General features: G+C 39.4%; 1 protein-coding gene across 1 annotated transcript in view; it reads right to left on the reverse strand.

Annotated features, from left to right (window-relative positions):
• wdr4 (WD repeat domain 4) overlaps nucleotides 1-18830 on the reverse strand; it is a 28860-nt gene extending 10030 nt beyond the window's left edge. The window contains exons 1-10 of the mRNA XM_059342301.1: nucleotides 18679-18830; nucleotides 16424-16492; nucleotides 15953-16099; nucleotides 15691-15847; nucleotides 13245-13357; nucleotides 13038-13098; nucleotides 10033-10137; nucleotides 7709-7773; nucleotides 5400-5586; nucleotides 2257-2326 (exon numbers count right to left, since the gene is read on the reverse strand). Of these exons, the coding sequence (XP_059198284.1) occupies nucleotides 2257-2326; nucleotides 5400-5586; nucleotides 7709-7773; nucleotides 10033-10137; nucleotides 13038-13098; nucleotides 13245-13357; nucleotides 15691-15847; nucleotides 15953-16099; nucleotides 16424-16492; nucleotides 18679-18761 (1057 nt within the window). The 5' untranslated portion in view covers nucleotides 18762-18830. The remainder of the gene's footprint in view (nucleotides 1-2256; nucleotides 2327-5399; nucleotides 5587-7708; nucleotides 7774-10032; nucleotides 10138-13037; nucleotides 13099-13244; nucleotides 13358-15690; nucleotides 15848-15952; nucleotides 16100-16423; nucleotides 16493-18678) is intronic.
• Nucleotides 18831-18917: the final 87 nt, after the last annotated feature.

Genomic DNA, 18917 nt, shown 5'->3' on the forward strand with positions numbered 1-18917 from the left:
GATTATTACCATTCTGCTCAGTTGAAATATATGGTCCTTTGGTGTGATAGTGGATATGAGGCAAAATGGAAGGATATGGAAAGGGAATGCAAAGGCATCCCCATACAAGCAATGATTGGTGATAACAAATTAATGACAACTTTTCAAGAGCATTTGAGCCCATTTGTCTCCTTTACATTACACACCTGGTTTGGGGTTGTGAAACAATTCAACTTGTGGAATCAATTGAAAAAAATCAGATGGGTTGGACATGACACTGATTTTAAACCGAATGGTATGGACTCTCGGTTTAAGTACTGGACCAATAAGGGTATTACTGCCTTTTGTAATATAATGGAAAAAAATAGGCTACAAAGTTTTCAAGCACTGAAAGAAAAATATAACTTAGAAAATCACGATTTTTTTAGATATTTACAAGTACGTCAATATTTTATGAAAGAAATCCGGGAAAATGAAACTGCAGAATTAAACGAAATAATACAACTAATAATACGGGCATATAATGGTACCTGTAAATCTGTTATTTCAAGGCTTTCCCAAGGCATTGCAAAGAGCAGAGATAATACCACAACATACATCAAAGAGAGATGGGAGAGAGAATTAAATGACAAAATAACCTGTAAACAATGGGATAATATGTGTGGTAATGCTTTTTCCACGTCTTGTTCTATGTATTGGCGTGAATTCTGTTGGAAGAACCTTGTTCGTTTCTTTGTAACACCTAAAATGAAAACATATTCAATAACAACGGCTCACACATGCTGGAGGAAGTGTGGAAATGAAGAGGCAAACCACTACCACATCTTTTGGAGTTGCCCAGGTCTACAACCTTTTTGGGACGATATTGTGGAAACCATACGAAGGATACTGGGACAACAGGTTCCTCTGCCATTTACAACTCTTTTTCTAAGTGATTTACCAGACGGGATGGCAGAAAATGATAGATACCTCTTGAGGATAATGTCTGCAGCAGCAAAAAAAGCTATCACCCGTAAGTGGCTGCAGTCAGACCCACCCACAACCTCTGACTGGTTAGAGGTCATTAAAGAAATTCACCAGATGGAGAAACTAACCTTCCTGCTCAGACTAAGAAAAGGCCTGTATTATGCAAGATGGAAAAAATGGACGGCGTTCTTGACAAACGAGGAGGGTCATTCATGACCCCCCCCTTCTACTTTTATTTTATTGTCTTGCTAATGCTCTGTTTAACGTGGTGTATAACCGCCAGATACATTCCAAGGGACATATATTGTTTGGACTGAGTAGTGCAAAATTTTATTTGTTGACCGTCCCCACGTGATACAATTGCCTGGCTATGTTATTTTTCATTTGAATGTACTGTGATGTTGTCATGTTTGACTATTCCTGACATAAAAACTAATAAAAATATAAGTATAAAAAAAAAAAAAAAGAAACAAGGTCTCATCAACCCTCCAACAAATTTATTCATATGTGCGCTCTACATTTCCCCTAGTGGCTCAACATACTATGATCACCATATCTTACTAAATTTCCCATTGGGGATGAATAAAGTAATTTTGATTTGATTTTGATTGATATATTTCCCCTTCTCTGTGTGCAAAACTGCTGCTTCCAAGTCCATGGAAGTGTGTTAAACTGTGGGGACATGAGCACACACACTGGCTCTTTACCCGACTACAGTACTAATATTAGTGAGCAACACCGTACAGGTGTTTGTTTACAAAAGAAGCTCGCCAACATGATGCTATAAAAACAGCTACAGAGCTACTTTTGTTGTTTTAATGTTATCATTATTTTTGAATGGGTGGGGTCGGGGTTGGGGAGAGGAATGAGTAAATCTTCACCCAACATTCATGTTTTTGTTATTCAATGAAAAGACATATTTCCAATTTCCCATGCTTAACTTTCCATGGAAAGTTTCAGGAAATTTACCAAAATTTTTCCAACCCTTTACAACCCAATCTGTAAGTCAATAGAAAATGCTCCTACTTCTTGCAGCACCACTTTTATACAGTTTCTATACTCTATACTGAGTTGTGGGCAATGAGATGCATTTTATGTTAAACATTTTCCAAAATAAATTAGGGAAGCATGGAACATACAGAATGGTGAACAGTTTCATCCATGCATCCATACAGTAGTGTAGTGTAGTGTGTGTGAGAGAGAGAGAGAGAGAGAGAGAGAGAGAGAGAGAGAGAGAGAGAGAGAGAGAGAGAGAGAGAGAGAGAGAGAGAGAGAGTGTTAGAGAGTGTTAGAGAGAGAGAGATGACCAACCCTCTAGTGTCTCCCAGTGTGGCTTGAGGGCTTCAGTCACTCTGTGTAGTTCAGGGCTCTCAGCATCACACTAGTTGGAGCACAGAATACATAAGTCAGTTAGAGCCAGCACACATAGAAAATAGACATTTTGTGAAGTAACCCCCTTAAATGTGCAGGTAGTACATTTTTCATTAAATTATACAACCCTGGACTTTAATATCACAAATGTGTTTCAGCAAGATTTCTGCTCATGTTCCCAAAAACTTTTCTGGACATTCTAAACAACACACAGACCTATGTTTTCTGAGATTGAGAATAAAATTGAAAAATTACAAGAAAAAAGTTAGGAATACCTGAAAAAATAAAATCTACCTACCACAATGTCTGCTGTGAATGAAATTGTTTGACATGTTTCGGATTCTGCTGATGTGATTATTTACTATTCAGACCATGTAACAGACAGGGAACCCTGCTGAGGGAGGAGCTGTATGCTCCTCTGTATAGGAGATGGAAAGCCAGAACTAACTGAAGGGTCATTTCTTCTCAAATCAGGTTTTGTTTACATTTCTAGGGGGCCAAAATAACAACTTTCCTATGGCCACTGCGCAATTCTTAAAATTGCCAAAAATATAAAACATATAGTGGGGCTACACGGTGGTGTAGTGCTTAGCACTCTTGCCCCACAGCAAGAGGATTGCCAGTTCAACTCCCGACCACATTCTTCTGTGTGGAGTTTGCATGTTCTCCCTGTGTCAGCGTGGGTTCCCTTCAGGTCCTCCGGCTTCCTCCCACAGTCCAAAAACATGCAGTTAGGCTAAATTGGTGATTCCAAATGGTCTGACTCTAAATTGTGTGATTGTCTGTCTCTATATGTCTGCCCTGTGATAGCCCTGTGTCTGGAGACCTGTCCAGGGTGGACCCGCCTCTCACTCAATGTCAGCTGAGATCAGCTCCAGCCCTCAGCAACTCCAGAGCGGATAAGCAGTTAAGGATAATGAATGAATGTATATATAGTACATATATACAGAGCCAATTATTTTCTGGTCTTGCCCAGCATATTTATGAGATTTGAACAAATTATAAAATAGATAATGCGGCTTATTGTCCAGACAAAATTTTACTTTACCACCCCTGATAGAGTGCAGCTCACCTGCTTCCCCAAGCCTTTCAGAGGAACTACACCACACTGCAGTCCAATCACAGACAGTCAAAATATCGTCGGCTATACACCATCAAAAAAATGCTAAAACATCCACTTGATTATATTAGAAGGAGAAGAAGAAATATTGTAACTTTTTCTTGTAGTATGACTGATTACAATTCTGCCTTTTGGTTCATCCTATTGTCTCACTAACTTTGACCTTATTAGAGCTGCTTTTGCTGGGTTTACTCCCAGGACTCCTCCTGACAGCTCTCCTTACGCTCTGCCAGAGCAGACGTTTAACATTGCTGCTTATTTCTGTTTATAACAGAGTGTAGCCCCTTCTTTTGAGGTTGCATATTGTCCCCTACGAGTCATGTTCCTGCAAGTCTTCGAAGTGAAAGTCCTAGTAGGCAGGGTAGCTCAGTTGGTAGAACATGGGCTAAGAAAGTCAATATTGAGCTCTCGCTGCAGAGGCTCGGGTCCAATTCTAAACTAGTTCATGCTGTTGTTAATTCGAGGTAAGATAACTGCAACCACCTCAAATAAACGCTAAAGTCTCTCCAGGTGGTAGAGAATGCTGCGGCCCATGTACTGATGAGAAGTAGGAAAGGGGCGTCCTGAGCAGTCCTTGCTGTACCTGAGGTTTCTGTTTTTTAGGATTTTTCCCTCATCTGTTGTGAGGGTCAAAGACTGTAGAGCCCTCTGAGATAAATTTCTTATTTGTAATTCTGGGCTGGATAAATAAAATTTGATTTAATGTAATAGAAAAAGAGTATAAATAAATAAGTGAACCATTAAGGAGGACTGATAAGAGTAAAGCCTGATTTCCACCGGGCGCGTTACTGCAGCGTAACGTCAGCGTCGCGTATGACGTTGCAAATAGGTAACACTCTAATCAATGAGAGCATTTCCACCGGGCGCGTAGCGTAACGTTACTGCAGCGTCGCGTCAGCGTCTCTACGCGAGCATTAGGTAGGACTTCTATTTCTCCGCGAGACGCTGCCAAATCGCGTGAATCTCAACAGAGCAGATCGCACCAGACAGGAAGTCCGACTCAGAATCAGCGTAAAACACTTCCGCCCCTTTCAAAATAAAACACAATACGCAGTTCATGCAGCCTAAAACTACTTCACATCAACATTATGTTATGACCGGGGCACCAGATCGGCAATCAATCAATCAAAGGGTCTCAGAGGATCGGCGACACGGAAGACAAGAGACTGATTGTTGAAGTGGAACATCATACAATCATTTATGACATAACATATTGTTTTTATAAGGATAGATGGTCAGATCAACATATCTTTCACCTCAGAGAAGCAAAGTAAGTTGGTTTTTGTTGTTGTTGTTTACTTTATACACACAGTTTATCCATAGACTGTATAAATAGAGTTTAAAGTTTATCACGGGATCTTGCGGTCTCCCGTATGGTCAGGATTATCGCATGATCTCGTTATCTCGCGTGTATACGGCCGGCTCGCTAAACTGACGTGCTGCTGCAGTAACGCGCCCGGTGTGAATTGACTGACGCAGCAAAAATGCTGTGGAGACGTGCTGCTGCTGTAACGCGTCCGGTGGAAATCCCCAGTAAGGGTATTTATGAAATTATAACAATACCCATTCCTACTGTCCATATGTGCAGGAACAGGGGCCGGAGTTCTGTGGTCAGCTGACCATTCAATGCTCCTTGTGCTGCTCTCTGCGTATTAAATTATTTGTTGGTTACTTTTTTTTGCCAGTTTCGTCAATGTTAAGTAAGTATAAGGTGGTCACAGTTAAAATGGCTTGATTCAGTGCTTGAGACCTTGGATGTTCGTTAGAGAACTATTGTGTAAAATCAAAGTTACCTCCTTTTCTTCTTCATAGCCAACCAGCCGTCTAATGATACTTTGTTCCAGTTCAAATCTAAGCATGTGTAGCTTAGTAGCTTAATATGTTGATTCTGATCATTTGATTATCTTCTCATGTGTGAAGCTACAATCAGTTTCTCAATATGTATGACTGTCTCACACTCTACCTTCCAGGAGTCTTGTCTGTGTGTGTAAATTTGAAGAGGTCCATCACTGGAATCCATCAGCACCCAGAGCCGGCCTTCCAGGTCAAAGGTCATGTCCAGGGGACAGTGGGGCAGGGAGAGCCGGCTGTGTGGAACAAGCTTCTCTTCACCCTCATGGTCCAGAGAGAAAAACTGAACTGTGGACACTCTGAGGACACACAGGAAACAATTGTTGTTAAATCAATCAGCTCATGGCTGGGTTTATCAGTCAGTCGCTGCTTTAGGAGAACAATTCTGAATGTGGAATATTAAAATGATGGCTTCACTTTGTACTCCTCTTTGCCTCTGACTAACTTGAGGCGTCTCCTACATGTACAGCAGTGCTTTACAGCTTCACAGTGACCTTCTGCCTCTATAGGTCCAAAAATACATTTAAAGATCAGAAGCAAAAATAGCTTCAAGCCAGCCGAAGTCTTACTCTCATGTCAAAGTGAAAAGTGGCTTCCTGTCAGCTACTCCAAAAAAAGCTTTGGAACCTAAATAAAATGTTCAAAGACCCACACTGGAAGAACCAGAACAGAACAAAATCCTACAGCTGGGCCACATAGTGACTGAAGAGAAACTGAAAACATGTTCTCTTAAACCTTCTGTAAGGTATAATACTTCAGGGTCTCTCAAGTCATGCAATTTTGCTCTGTTTTAAATTTAGGTGAATTCACTAATAATGACAGCCTTTATGATTTTACTTCAGTACATTTCAGAGGAGAAAAATTTATTATTAACTTATGATGCACTGCCGAAGGTTTAACTACTCACAAGTTACTAGGATTTTTGAGACTGATACCAATTTAAATGGGAACAATTTACCAATTACAGATATGTCAGTTGATACAGAGATTTTTAGCCAAAATTAAAATGTACTTTTTCTTTGTGAATTATGATCCAATTTCACACCGGAGAGCAGTGGAGAGAGACTTTTGAGACTGGAAATGCATATTCATCATAGAAGAAGAGGTCTGTATGTAAATATTGATTGGAAATATTTACAAGTTGGATGTTTTTTCAAGCCGGAGTCCATTATTTTGCCACCACTACATTGAAAAAAAAGACCCAACTGGGTGAATATCGATGTCGGCTCCCTTAGACCAAGTTTCTGTGAAACAAAGAAGTAGAAAACATCCATGGTTGAGCAGCCAGTGTTTCCTACATGCTGGAGTGTGTAACAGCAGTTGATTTATTCTAATATCATGCAGTTTGGGGCCAAAACATGCAGGTTTTCTCATGCAGTAATGTGTTTTTTCACCTATTTTTTATTATTTCTGCCCAATGTGGTCCCTAAAAAGTCTTGGAATTGCATAAACTGGGTATTACTGGAAAGATGAGACTCTTGTGGATTCAATGAGCCCAATTTTATGTGTAATGTTAGTCCCAGAAGTAGCATTTCATTTTGGTGAGAGCATTTCTTGAAACTTGACCTTACTGTATAAAATGAGCTGCTATGAGTTCACAACCTCATACAATTTTATAACCACAAACTAGAGATCTGGGTTTTTGAAAAGATGCATGGCATTTTTGGCTGTCTTGGTGTCATAATGTGGAATTCTGGAGGGATTTTTGACAATTTCTATGATGGACTGCTAGACTTAAGTGCTGCATATTTCAAAATTCAACTGTTGTGATGACTCATACTGAAAGAGCAAAGGCAAATGAGGAAACTCGAAGACCGTCATCACTAACTTTGAGCAATGGAGTCACTGAGCAACAGACTTTCCCATTCGCCAGCTCCAGCCAAAAAGCAGATTTAAGGGATCTTTATTAATTAATTGGTTTATGTATTACAGATTAATATTGACAAATATGCACAACATTAGCTATGGAGGAATGATTTTATGTGGAATGCAATGTTTTTACATTACATGTCATTTGGCTGTTTGTTATGGTTACAGGCTTGCGGGACCACATAAATACAGTACTAATGCCCATTCTAGCAATGTAAGCGAAAGTGATTAACAAAGAGTGAATCTGCTCCGTTAATCAGATTTGATATAAAATTCATATATTCATTCATATATTCATATTCATTGATATAAAATTGTTCTTCCTTCGTTCATGCTACACACCTCCACCAAGTGTCACTAAAATTAGGTCATTTTTTGTTTATCCTGCTGAAATACCAACTGACTAAACAAGCCATTAACATGACTTTCCTGGCAGTAGTAAACAGTAAACAGCAAAGTACTACAACAATAGCATCTCAATAAAATATAGTAGAGAATGCTCTGAAAACAACACTATCTGCAGAGTCAAATAACCTATTCACACACACTCACCTTTCACACTGAACTGCTACATGGCGGGCATCAGGAGAACTGGTGATACAGCACACAGTCGGCTTCTGGGGGGGATAATCAAAAGAGAAACATGAAGAGTGATAGAGTCATCACAGACTTATTGTTACAAAACAGGGACTTTTTTTTTTTTTTTTTTTACAGCCTTTCTTGTACTGGTTATTATAAGTAAGAGCACAAAACAGTTTTGACTGAAATGTTATTTATTCACAGAGTGACAACTCCATTGAGCCATATATATATATATATATATATATATATATATATATATATATATATATTTATTAGGGCCGGGACTTTAACACGTTAATTAAGACTAATTAATTACACAAACATTAACGCGTTAAAACATTTTTGCACTGCGGAACGTTTCTCACTGGATGAGTTTCAGGCGGACCGATTATACTGGAGCACCAACTATTGTTCATGAGTTCAGACAACAACAAACCACAGTGAACATGAAGGAAGAAGCTGATGAGACGCTTTGGTTGGCCCCGTGGATGATGGGACATTTTGTTACAAAAAACCAATGGAGCGTCAATAAGAGCATAATTGTGTTGCTATGCAACAAGGAATTCACATATCACCGCAGCACATCGGGCCTCAAGTATCACCTCAATGCAAAACATATAGCAGCTAGCTATAAGGTCTACCTACCTATAGGCTACCTGACTTTCTGAAATGAACTATATTTCTGAATATGCTATTGCTACACTTAATAGCAAAAATTGCAATGGTCTGTTGGACTTGAACAAAAATAAACAATATCTTTTGTTACTTAAGCTTATGTATTCAGTCATTATTCAATGGTAGACTAAAATTCCATGTGAAAAAAATTCGAAAAAATTACTTCTCGATTAAAATGCGATTAATTTCGATTAATTAATTACAAAGCCTCTAATTAATTAGATTAATTTTTTTAATCGAGTCCCGGCCCCGGATATATATATATATATATATATATATATATATATATATATATATATATATATATATATATATCCCTCACTAGTGATGATTTTATGACCTTCAATGACAAAATTTTAACTATAAGAGATAATCATCAATTGGTGCAGATCTGTCTTTAAACTCAGGGATCGTAGAAACAGTTTTCCATGATATATATATTCATATTGCTTCTCTCATATCGATTTTCAACAACTAACCTCAATGACCTCATCTACGCTGTCAACCTGTCTCTTAGACTGGCTCCTCTCCTGTGGAACTATCTTCCAGTTTCATTCCAAGAGGCAGGCACCCTCTCCACATTTAAGAGAAAACTTTAAACTTTCCTCTTTGATAAAGCCTGGCTGATGCCTACCTTGGACCAGCCCCTAGTTATGCCACTATAGGCTTAATGTGATACAACAGGCATCTCCTTTCCTCTCTCTCTCTTCATCTTCACACATTCAAGTCCCATTAATACATGTTACTGGCTTTGTCTCCTCCCAGGGTACTGGTGCTTTCCTGTGCTTTCTGGTTTCACATAAATGGTGGGGTGTCTAGCAGTGGTCCTTCATGGCACAGACTTCTGCTGTCATCCCTCCAATGGATCTTGACTGGCACCAGACGGGAGCTGCTCCTCAAAATGTTCGAGTCCATCTTGAAATACACAGATCATCCGCTACAGAAAAACCTTTATGGGCCAAAAAAACAGCAGTGGACGGCTCCTCTCTCTCCGTTGCAGGACGGAGAGATACAAAAGATCCTTCTCTCCTACAGCCATCAGGCTGTATCATTCTAACAGAGCTAACAAACTATCTGAATTTACCCTCGGGGATAAATAAAGTCATTTTGATTGATTTGATTACTGTCTCTCCTCTGGATTAAAATGGAGGCTCGTCCTTTTATTTACCTATTGCCATCTTTAACTTTATTTTTATTAAGTTTATTTGATAATGACCACGCACAATGAACATAAATTTCAAAACTTGAAATCTGCATTGTACAGAGGTATAGTTAAGGGCTAATTTTCATCTCCAGTCCTCAAGGTGAACACGAATACAAACATTACATTCATGGTCACATGACTATGATTGCGTGGTGAATCCTAGTATTGGAGCTCCAGTGATAAAGACTTTTTTTCAGTCAAATTCTGACAATCTTTACTAAGAGCGAACTGCTCTTACTCGATTGAACTAACTCTGATCAGCTGCTGTGGGACTGAAAAACTCAGATGTTCCCATCTTTGGGTTTGGCTCAGAGTTTGTTAACCCTGGTTGCTGAAATAGAGCCCAGGACATGCTCCAGCCTTGGTGTTGTAGGTAATTGTTGTAGGGAAAACATGCTGTGATTACGGTGTTTACCTTCTGTTTGTCAGCCTCAGAGTTTGCGGTCTCTTCAAGATCTGTAAGGTCCCAGCTCTGCAGCTGACGGCCGGACTCATATTCCCAAAGCTTCATGGTCCCGTCCTGACAAGCACAAACACAACACATTACACTGAAAACTGACACAATGGTTCTATTTAACTTTGTAGTATGTGACCAGATGTGAGGAAGCAAAGGGTCTGAACAGGGTCTCCAGAATCACTGCTAGGTCTGAGGCAATTTTCTATGATTAGCGTTTATGCTGTCAAGTTTAAATGTGTGTGACATTCATTGTTTGAATGTCATTAACAAGCCCATCCGTGCTATGCTAGCAACTAAAGACTTACTGAATTTTACACACGCTTTTGCTTTTCGATTGCAACAGTAAACAAAATAAATTATCCCTACAGAGATAGCCCATTTGTAAAAGAGTAAAATGTTTTTGTTCAACTAGAAACAGCAACCATATGTCGCTCTGTGTATACATGGTAACCACATCACCGCAATATTGGGGTGATGTGACAGTTACCGCAGGTAATTGCCCACATCTTAGAGTATATCAGTAATTAAATCTACAGCCATAGGCACAGTTTGAACTTCAGGGTTGGGGATCACAAGAGAAACCCCCTGTCAAAATCAGAGGTGTCTGTTTGTTTAAAGCACAGCTAAACTGTGGCTTGTTTAAGGTGATTTAACAACTGTTCATATGTAAGTTTACATAGGCTTCAGTACAGTGGCCAACTATAATTGAGCAAACAATTAAATGTTTGACTTCATGGATATTTCACTATGTTGAGATTATTTTTCTCAAGTCCACACGAGTGCATGCTCTCTTCATCTCTGTCTTTTGCAATTGTCCGCATCATGCCCATAAACAAATGTGATACGGAGGCTTGTTATTTTACTGTAGAATAATAAAGTTTAAAAAATGCGATTGTTGCAGCTATGCGGTAAACTCATTGCGGTTTGTGCGTAATGGCTGGGTTAAGACTGTGACTGTTGAAGCTAAGTGCATTAGGATAATTATTGTTGGTGATTAGATGATGTGGTCGACCATAACACAGCAGTGGTGCCTTACTTTTTCACAGTGGCCACAAATATTCTGTACAGTCACAGCCCTAGCCAAAAACTGATATATCTGATGTTTCTGGTTGGACAAAATAATTGTACTCTTTGACAAAAGGCATATTTCTGTAGGGGTCCTACCTAATGTTGTCTCACACTTTTAATTTCAATCAGAGCCAGTCTGTGGCAAAACCAAACGCTTTTAGCGGCCTACATTGATGGTGGAAGCTTCCCCGGCTGACAGCTGAGGCGATCTTCTGGACCACTTCTAAATCTTTAGTACCTATTGGTCATTTACACATTCTAAACAGCCCAAATTTAAAAATACTCAAATATACTCGTTTGTCTTTATCTTTTTAATCCGTGTAATTTTTTAGATCCTGGATTTATCCTTCCAACAAGCATTAGACCCTTTTGTCTGTTTCTCCCTGAAATCACTTTTTCATTTTTCCAAAGACTTGGATATATAATTTTTTAAAGAAGTTAAGTTAGTGACAATGTGGGCCAACAGCTTTATGGACTAGCAGCAGCTGACAACAAAGGGGTTTAGCGAAGAGAGAGCGCAACGCAATGCTCTTAAAACCACACCCACCTGAGGGGAAACCAATAAGCGCCACAATATACAACCAAAAGCTGAAACATTCACATAATGCCTGTAACTGTCAGTTTTCAGCATGTCGAATTATTATTTTAGAACCTTATGTCTACCAGAGGACAAGTTAGCTGTTAGCAAGGCAGTGTTAGCTATGTGTTAGCAAGTTTAGGCACTTGCAAACATATGACAGTGTTCTGATTTATCCACAATCCACTATAACTAGTGGCATACTGTCAAAATAATTTCGCTTTATTCACAGTAATATAGTTAGCCTAAAAATTAAATACTACGCTAAACACGTAATGCTTGGTATAATGTTACTGAGTGTCAGGATGACACAGTTTCCCCCATTGTTGATGTTGATGGGTCACATCTGTAAATGTCTGAAGACTTGTTCGTTCGTCCTTTCACTTCGTTCATGAACTTTTAAAGTTACTTCTGTAGGTTACGTCTGTAACGCCCACAAATGTAATAATGCCCACACACGTAATGAACCACAACCGTAATACAAATCTGCAGCTTTTAATGTAATAATGCCACGAACGTAATACATTTTCCACAAATGTAATAGCCGCTGCCTACTACAAACGTAACACGCGATTTCCCACAAATGCAATTACTATTAGGTTTGCAGGGACTTATTACGTTTGTGGGAAAGTGAAAATCTTCAACTTTCAATATTGTAATAAGTTCCCACAAATGTTATTACGCAAAGAATAATGGTTATTGTGGTTGTTGTTGTTTGTTTGTTTGATATACACACATTACAAATACTGAATGTGGGTGCAAAATCCAGCTGCTGGCTATCCGCTCCGCTATCACATGACGGACCCCCTAAAGGGGGAAAATCAATAGACTTGGCAGGTAGTTATGCGTGGGTCAGGGCTTCTTTGGTTCAGCAACGATGAAAGTGTGTGTATAGGCAAACAAGCAAACAACAACAACCACAACAACCGTTATTCTTTGCGTTATTACATTTGTGGGAACTTATTACAATATTGAAAGTTGAAGATTTTCACTTCCACACAAACGTAATAAGTCCCTGCAAACCTGATAGTTAGCACATTTGTGGGAAATCATGTGTTATGTTTGCAGTCGGCAGCGGCTATTACGTTTGTGGAAAATGTAATACATTTGTTGGGTTATTACATAAAAAGCTGTATAGCATAAAGCTTTTTATTACGTTTGTGGTTTATTACGCTTGTGGGCATTATAACATTCACAGGCGTTACATACATCACTCAGTAGAAAGTCAGCAAGGAGCTCATAATAGTGATAAGAGGTTTGTGTGCATGTGTGCATGTGTGCATGTGCGTTAATGTCACTTCATAAATTTCACACATACCCCTGATCCTGATAGCAGCCAGTGTGGATGACCTGATGGGACCAGTAGAGCACTGACAAACCTGAGAAAATCAAATGAAACCATACTAAACCACAACGAGTGTGTGTGCACGCACTCTCACATTCACATTCACACTACGTCACATTACATGCAGTCCTTCATACTGGTATTTCAGGGAAATTGTCCCCTGTAGGTTTAGTTACTCACTGTTGATGTCCCAGGCAGAAGGACTGGATGTTGTACGGAGACCTAAGGTGGCTAACTCTAATCTTCTCATCACGGTCGGCTGTGATCATGTACTTGTTGTCCGGTGACATGCTCTGAAAGACAGCAGTAGGAAGCAGTCAGTCAGTCACTTCACCCAGGCAGGCACACATTCTGACATAATGCCACAAGTAAGCACAAGGCAGCAGAATTTTTAGTGGGAGTTAGCAGGGCAACAGTAGGTGCCACATAGAAGTGATATAGACTATCTGAAAGCTGGGAACCTGAAGATTCATTTGAGAGGCATTCAGATTAATAAAATTAGCAATGGTCTGCATTATGACCTTTAGTAAAATGCTGCTTGGAGATTTATTTGGCTGAGCATAGAACACACATTGTATGTGCCAGGTACAGCACACAGATATAAGCAGTATCAACAGAAAGGACATAGTAATGAAGCTTTGCACATCATCACATATTTGAGGGCAAGCAGATGAAAAACTGAAGCACCCTTTGTGCTCCAATTCAAGTCTAAACCATGGTGCTGTCCCAACAGTTTTGACCAATCAGATAGTCGCACATTTACATTATAAAACTGTGTGTAAAAGTAAGTTAGGCATCCTTTTCTGGGAGGTGGTTACAGCTACCCGCTATTACTGTCTTAAATAAATAGTCTAAAGGATTTTACTCTCCTCTCATGTGTTCTGCAAAAAAACGACCTCTAACAAGTGGAATATTCATTTATTTATAAAGTCAATTGGTGTCATTGACATTCGTCATTGAACATTTCTTTGACATAAATCTGCCGTGATGAAACTACAGTGTTCAGAAGATGGATCATCTTCATCCTGTGCATTTAAAAAATGATGATTCAGGCGGCAGTGACAGGCAGCTTCACCTGCAGTGTGTGGAGGAGAGATACAGCACATCCTCCTTCATCCTGCTGCTGAAAATCAACACTGCTCCCAGTACTACCAATTTACTCATCGCATTATCAATGTATAATAAACTTTGCTGTATCAATATTTTGTATGTGTATCTGTCATTTCAGCCGTTCATTCTGTCCAGTTATTATATTTGTTCTTTTTCTGTTTGCTAAGCCTATTTTATTTCATTTTGTTTACTGGTGCCTCTTGTTTTTGCACTGTACCATTTGCTGCTGAAACACTGCATATTTTCCCACTGTGAGATTAATAAAGGATCTTAAATGCATACAACCAGGTGAGAAATATTACTTTCTTACCAAGAGTGGAACTGAAATAAATGAAGAAATAACTACCAGGCACAAATGAAATGGTTGTCATGTTGAGAAGGGTTGCTCACGCTCCTGTCTACTATCACTGTCATATCTTTCAACAGGAATCCCAATTATGATTATAAAAAAATAAATGTTAAAGTGATGCAAGAACAATGTGCTAGGTCTACAAACAGTGTTTGACTAAAATGCCTCCAATCCCTTTTTCTTAAAAGACAAACTTTTGATGCTTTGGTTAATATGCTGATCATAAACAGCCTAATGGATGGCCCAGTACACTCTATGCTAAAGCAGATAAAAAAGGAAGCTTTGAAGCTTTTTGGAAATTCTAACAGCTCTTATCATGGCTGCCACTTGGCTAACTACGGTTCATTTCCAGCCGTTAGGAACCTTCTGAATCAAGAAGGACTATTCAACTGCAGCCCAGGTTTTTTTTACTCTGCCTTCAAGTGTGGCCAATCAGAACCGCTATAATCACTCAGGGCTTCAGATGTTGTCAGACAAAACATTGAACCAGTTACTTTGTTTTGAGCACATAGAAAACTTCACTAACTTATTCAATGAACAGGGATGAGAGATGTGGCCGAAAAAAACACTGGTAGTAGGGCTGGGCAATATAGCGATATAAAAGATATTTATTTATATTTTTAAATGTAATATGGAATAAGACCATATTGCATATATATAGTTATTTTTTTCTTTCTTTATATATAAATGCTGCCCTTACTAAGGTTTGTCATATTTAGTTTTTTATTCTTATTTTATTTTATTTCATAGGCTATTTTTATTTAAGATTTTTTTTATTTAAACATGCATTTTATGGAGCTTTGATTTAAAATAATAGGTACTCCTGTTGTTATACAGTATTGTTAGTATGTTCACTTAAATAAACAGTTTCAATAAAACTACTTGAGACATGTCATATTTGACTTTGACTGAACATTAACTCTCACTTTGCGATAAAAATATCAGGATATATATCGTATATCGATATTCAGCCTAATTATATTGGGATATGACTTTTGGTCCATATCACCCAGCCCTAATTGATAGGTTGTTTTGGGGATAAAAATAATTTGGAGAATTTAATTTTGAATGTGAATCTTTAAATACTTGCACATATTAACACACATTTCTATCAACTACGGCTCACTACGGCACTACGGAATGTCGGTGCGGTTTGGTGTTCCTTACTACAGCCAGCAGCATGGATAGATGGCCCATCTTCAGCTCGCCTTCTCTCTGCGGATCAACCACTGAGAAGGAGTACACGTCTCCTGATTTATCAGCCACCAGAAGCTCATCTTCCGACTGGCTGAACATCAGTGAGGTGGACCTCCTCACCACCCACCTGTGTAACACACACAACTACTATTAATACGTATGCCTTTGGTTTGGTCATTGTTTGTACAGAATATGAAGCTGCTGTGACTTGAGGACAGAGTTGAAGTTGCACCTGATGCTGATGCACTGCCATGAAGGCTCACAGCGAAACAGGACTAGCCTCTTGGTGTCATCAGTCAGTGCCACCAGCTTTCCAGATGGAGACACGGTGAAGGCAAGGACTTTGTCACTTCCTGTTTCCTCTGAGGCACCACCATCACTGTTGACAGAGAGACAAGCTGATTAGATTAGTTTATAGCCCAAGAATATTCGATTAATCTTTCCATCTAATTATTATCATCATTCTATTTGTCTATTTGTGTTCTTCTCATTTTTGTTAGCAATTTTCTTGCATGCATCTTCCTTTTTGCTTATTCATGCATTACAGCAGGGCATGGTTTTAGATGCGTAAATGCTACAATATAATAATGTTATATGATTTTATTCATCAGAGGTACCCCCACATTGCTTCAGGTGGCCTCCTTAGCAAAACATACAGATTTTTGCACTTGCTTGACAACAAGGAGTCATGTGCTGTTCTTACCTGTTGTTCTCATCTTTTGTGTGCTTTGGCTTCTTCTCAGCAGTGCTGCAGTCAAACACAAACGGTTCCCTGCAATAAAATACAGAAAAGGTAACGTTTGTAGTGTTAACAATTAATCTATTTTGGTATGAGCTCAGGTCACCGATGTTTTTCAAGAACATGAAAACAAATCACTTACTCCAACTGAGGTTCCTATTAGTGAGGATTTAGTTCCTGGCTTGTATGGCTTTAAGCAAATAATCTTTCCTTCATTCAACACAAGTGGAAAGTAACAAGCTATTATCGCTGTTATTACTGTGACTGTGTGGCTTTTTCAAGTACCAATTCAATCTGAATATCTATTACCATTAAGCAGATTTTTTGATTAACTGTTGAAACTTGACCTTGCTGTATAAAACGAGCTGCTGTGACCCTTTAAGATAATCACAGCCTCATGAAACTTTACAACCACAAACTAGAGACTGAGATCATTCAGAGAATGTATAACTTTCCTAGGTACACTCACTGGCCACTTCATTAGATACACCGGTTTAGGTGCTCGTTAACGCAATCACATGGCAGCAACTCAAATTTAGGCATGTAGACATGGTGAAGATGACTTGAAGTTCAAAGTGAGCATCAGAATGAGAAAAAGACATCAAAAAAAGACTTGTGTCTACTGTTTAAAGTTTAAATGGAGTCTCTAGGTGAAATCATGCTGGAGAAGTAGACATTTAAAAATCTTCAATTATTGTTCTTTTTTGCTCATTTTTTTCCCGCCGTCCCATTCATTTCAATGCAAAATTTTGGGCAGTTTTTCGCGACTTACGTCGTGGTCCCGATCAAACCGCACGTTTTGATATATAATTTGTCCTGCAACTCTTCAAATTGTAGGACTAGTAGCGGGACGAAATTGCGTCCGGAAGAGGAAGAAGAAGAAATCCACAGTATAACAGTAGTGCTCGGGCTTTGGGTCCCTACAGCTATTGCTGTATGGAACCAGTGCTCGGTGCGACTGCCCCGTGGCCCTAATAACCACTTGTTACAATCAAGGTCTGCAGAAGACCATCTCTGAACACACAACACGTCCAACCTTGAAGCAGATGGTCTACAGCAGCAGAAGACCACACTGGGTGCCACTCCTGTCTGCTAACAACAGGAGACTGAGGAAACAATTTACACATTCTCACCAAATTTGGACAAAAGAAGATTGGAAAAATGCTGAGTCTCTAATTCTGCTGCAACATTCAGATGGTCGGGTCAGAATTTGGTGTAAACAACACGAAAGCTTGGATCCATCCCGGCTTGTATCAACAGTTCAGGCTGCTGGTGGTGTAATGCTGTGAGGAATATGTTATCTTTGGGCCCCTTAGTACCAATTGAACATGGTTTAAGCTCCACAGCCTCCCTGAGTATTGCTGCTGAACATGTCCATCCCTTTATGACCAGTGTACCATCTTCTGACGGATACTTCCAGCAGGATAAAGCACCGTGTCACAAAGCTCAAATCATCTCAAACTGGTTTCTTCAACATGACAATGAGTTAACTGCACTCCAATGGCCTCCACAGTCTGCAGATCTCAATCCAACAGAATCACCATTTGGATGAGGTGGAACAGGAGATTGGCATCATGGATGTGCAGCCGACAAATCTGCAGCAACTGTGTGATGCCTCATGCCAATATGGTCCAAATCACTGAGGAATGTTTCCAGCACCTTGTTGAATCTATGCCCCAAACAATCAAGGCAGTTCTGGAAGCAAAAGGGGGTCCAACCCAGTACTAGCAAGGTGTACCAAATGAAGTGGCCAGTGAGTGTATATTGCCAATAAGGTGGTTTCCCCGAGAAATGCTCATCATTTAATCACAGAAAACACAGAAATCTCCAAAAAGTCTAGTTTTTGAAACCAAATCACAGCATGGATTTTTCTTTGATGTGGTGATGGTAGGAAAAATGACATGGTAGGAAAAAATGCTAAAATAATCTAGTTGTAGTCTTGTAAATAGTGACCGTGAAGATTGACAGTCTGTCTAAAATCTCAGTGTGAGACTAAAAACTCTAAACACTTGTCTTTAGATGTGAGCAGGTGTGAGCTGATAGTTTTCCAGGAGTCTTTTCCAAATCTTTTCAAAGTCTTCTGATGTATAGGTAGTATAACCTGTGCTGGGTGCTCTGCCAGCTAACGTTAGCCACCAGCGCTAGCCAGCAAAGATAAGATGCCCCACAGAGAAATAATATCAATAAATGATGAAGGAAACGTTTAAAGTGATCCCAACCTGGCTTGTGTGGTGTGTACTGCTACGAGTTTCTTGTCGCAGGTGAAAATAAACCACTCTCCACAGAAACTGACAGTAACCATGGCTCTTCTATCATGCGACGAGACCCATGCGGAGAGCCGTGTTTTGTCGCGCACAAAATACGTCACAACCACGCAACACACGCCTCCTCAAAAAAGTACAGAATGTACACAAGAGCTGCTGATGGGACACACACACACACACACTATACTGTCTAT

Source organism: Centropristis striata, chromosome 10 (genome assembly GCF_030273125.1).
Source record: "Centropristis striata isolate RG_2023a ecotype Rhode Island chromosome 10, C.striata_1.0, whole genome shotgun sequence".
Classification (NCBI taxonomy): Eukaryota; Metazoa; Chordata; class Actinopteri; order Perciformes; family Serranidae; genus Centropristis; species Centropristis striata.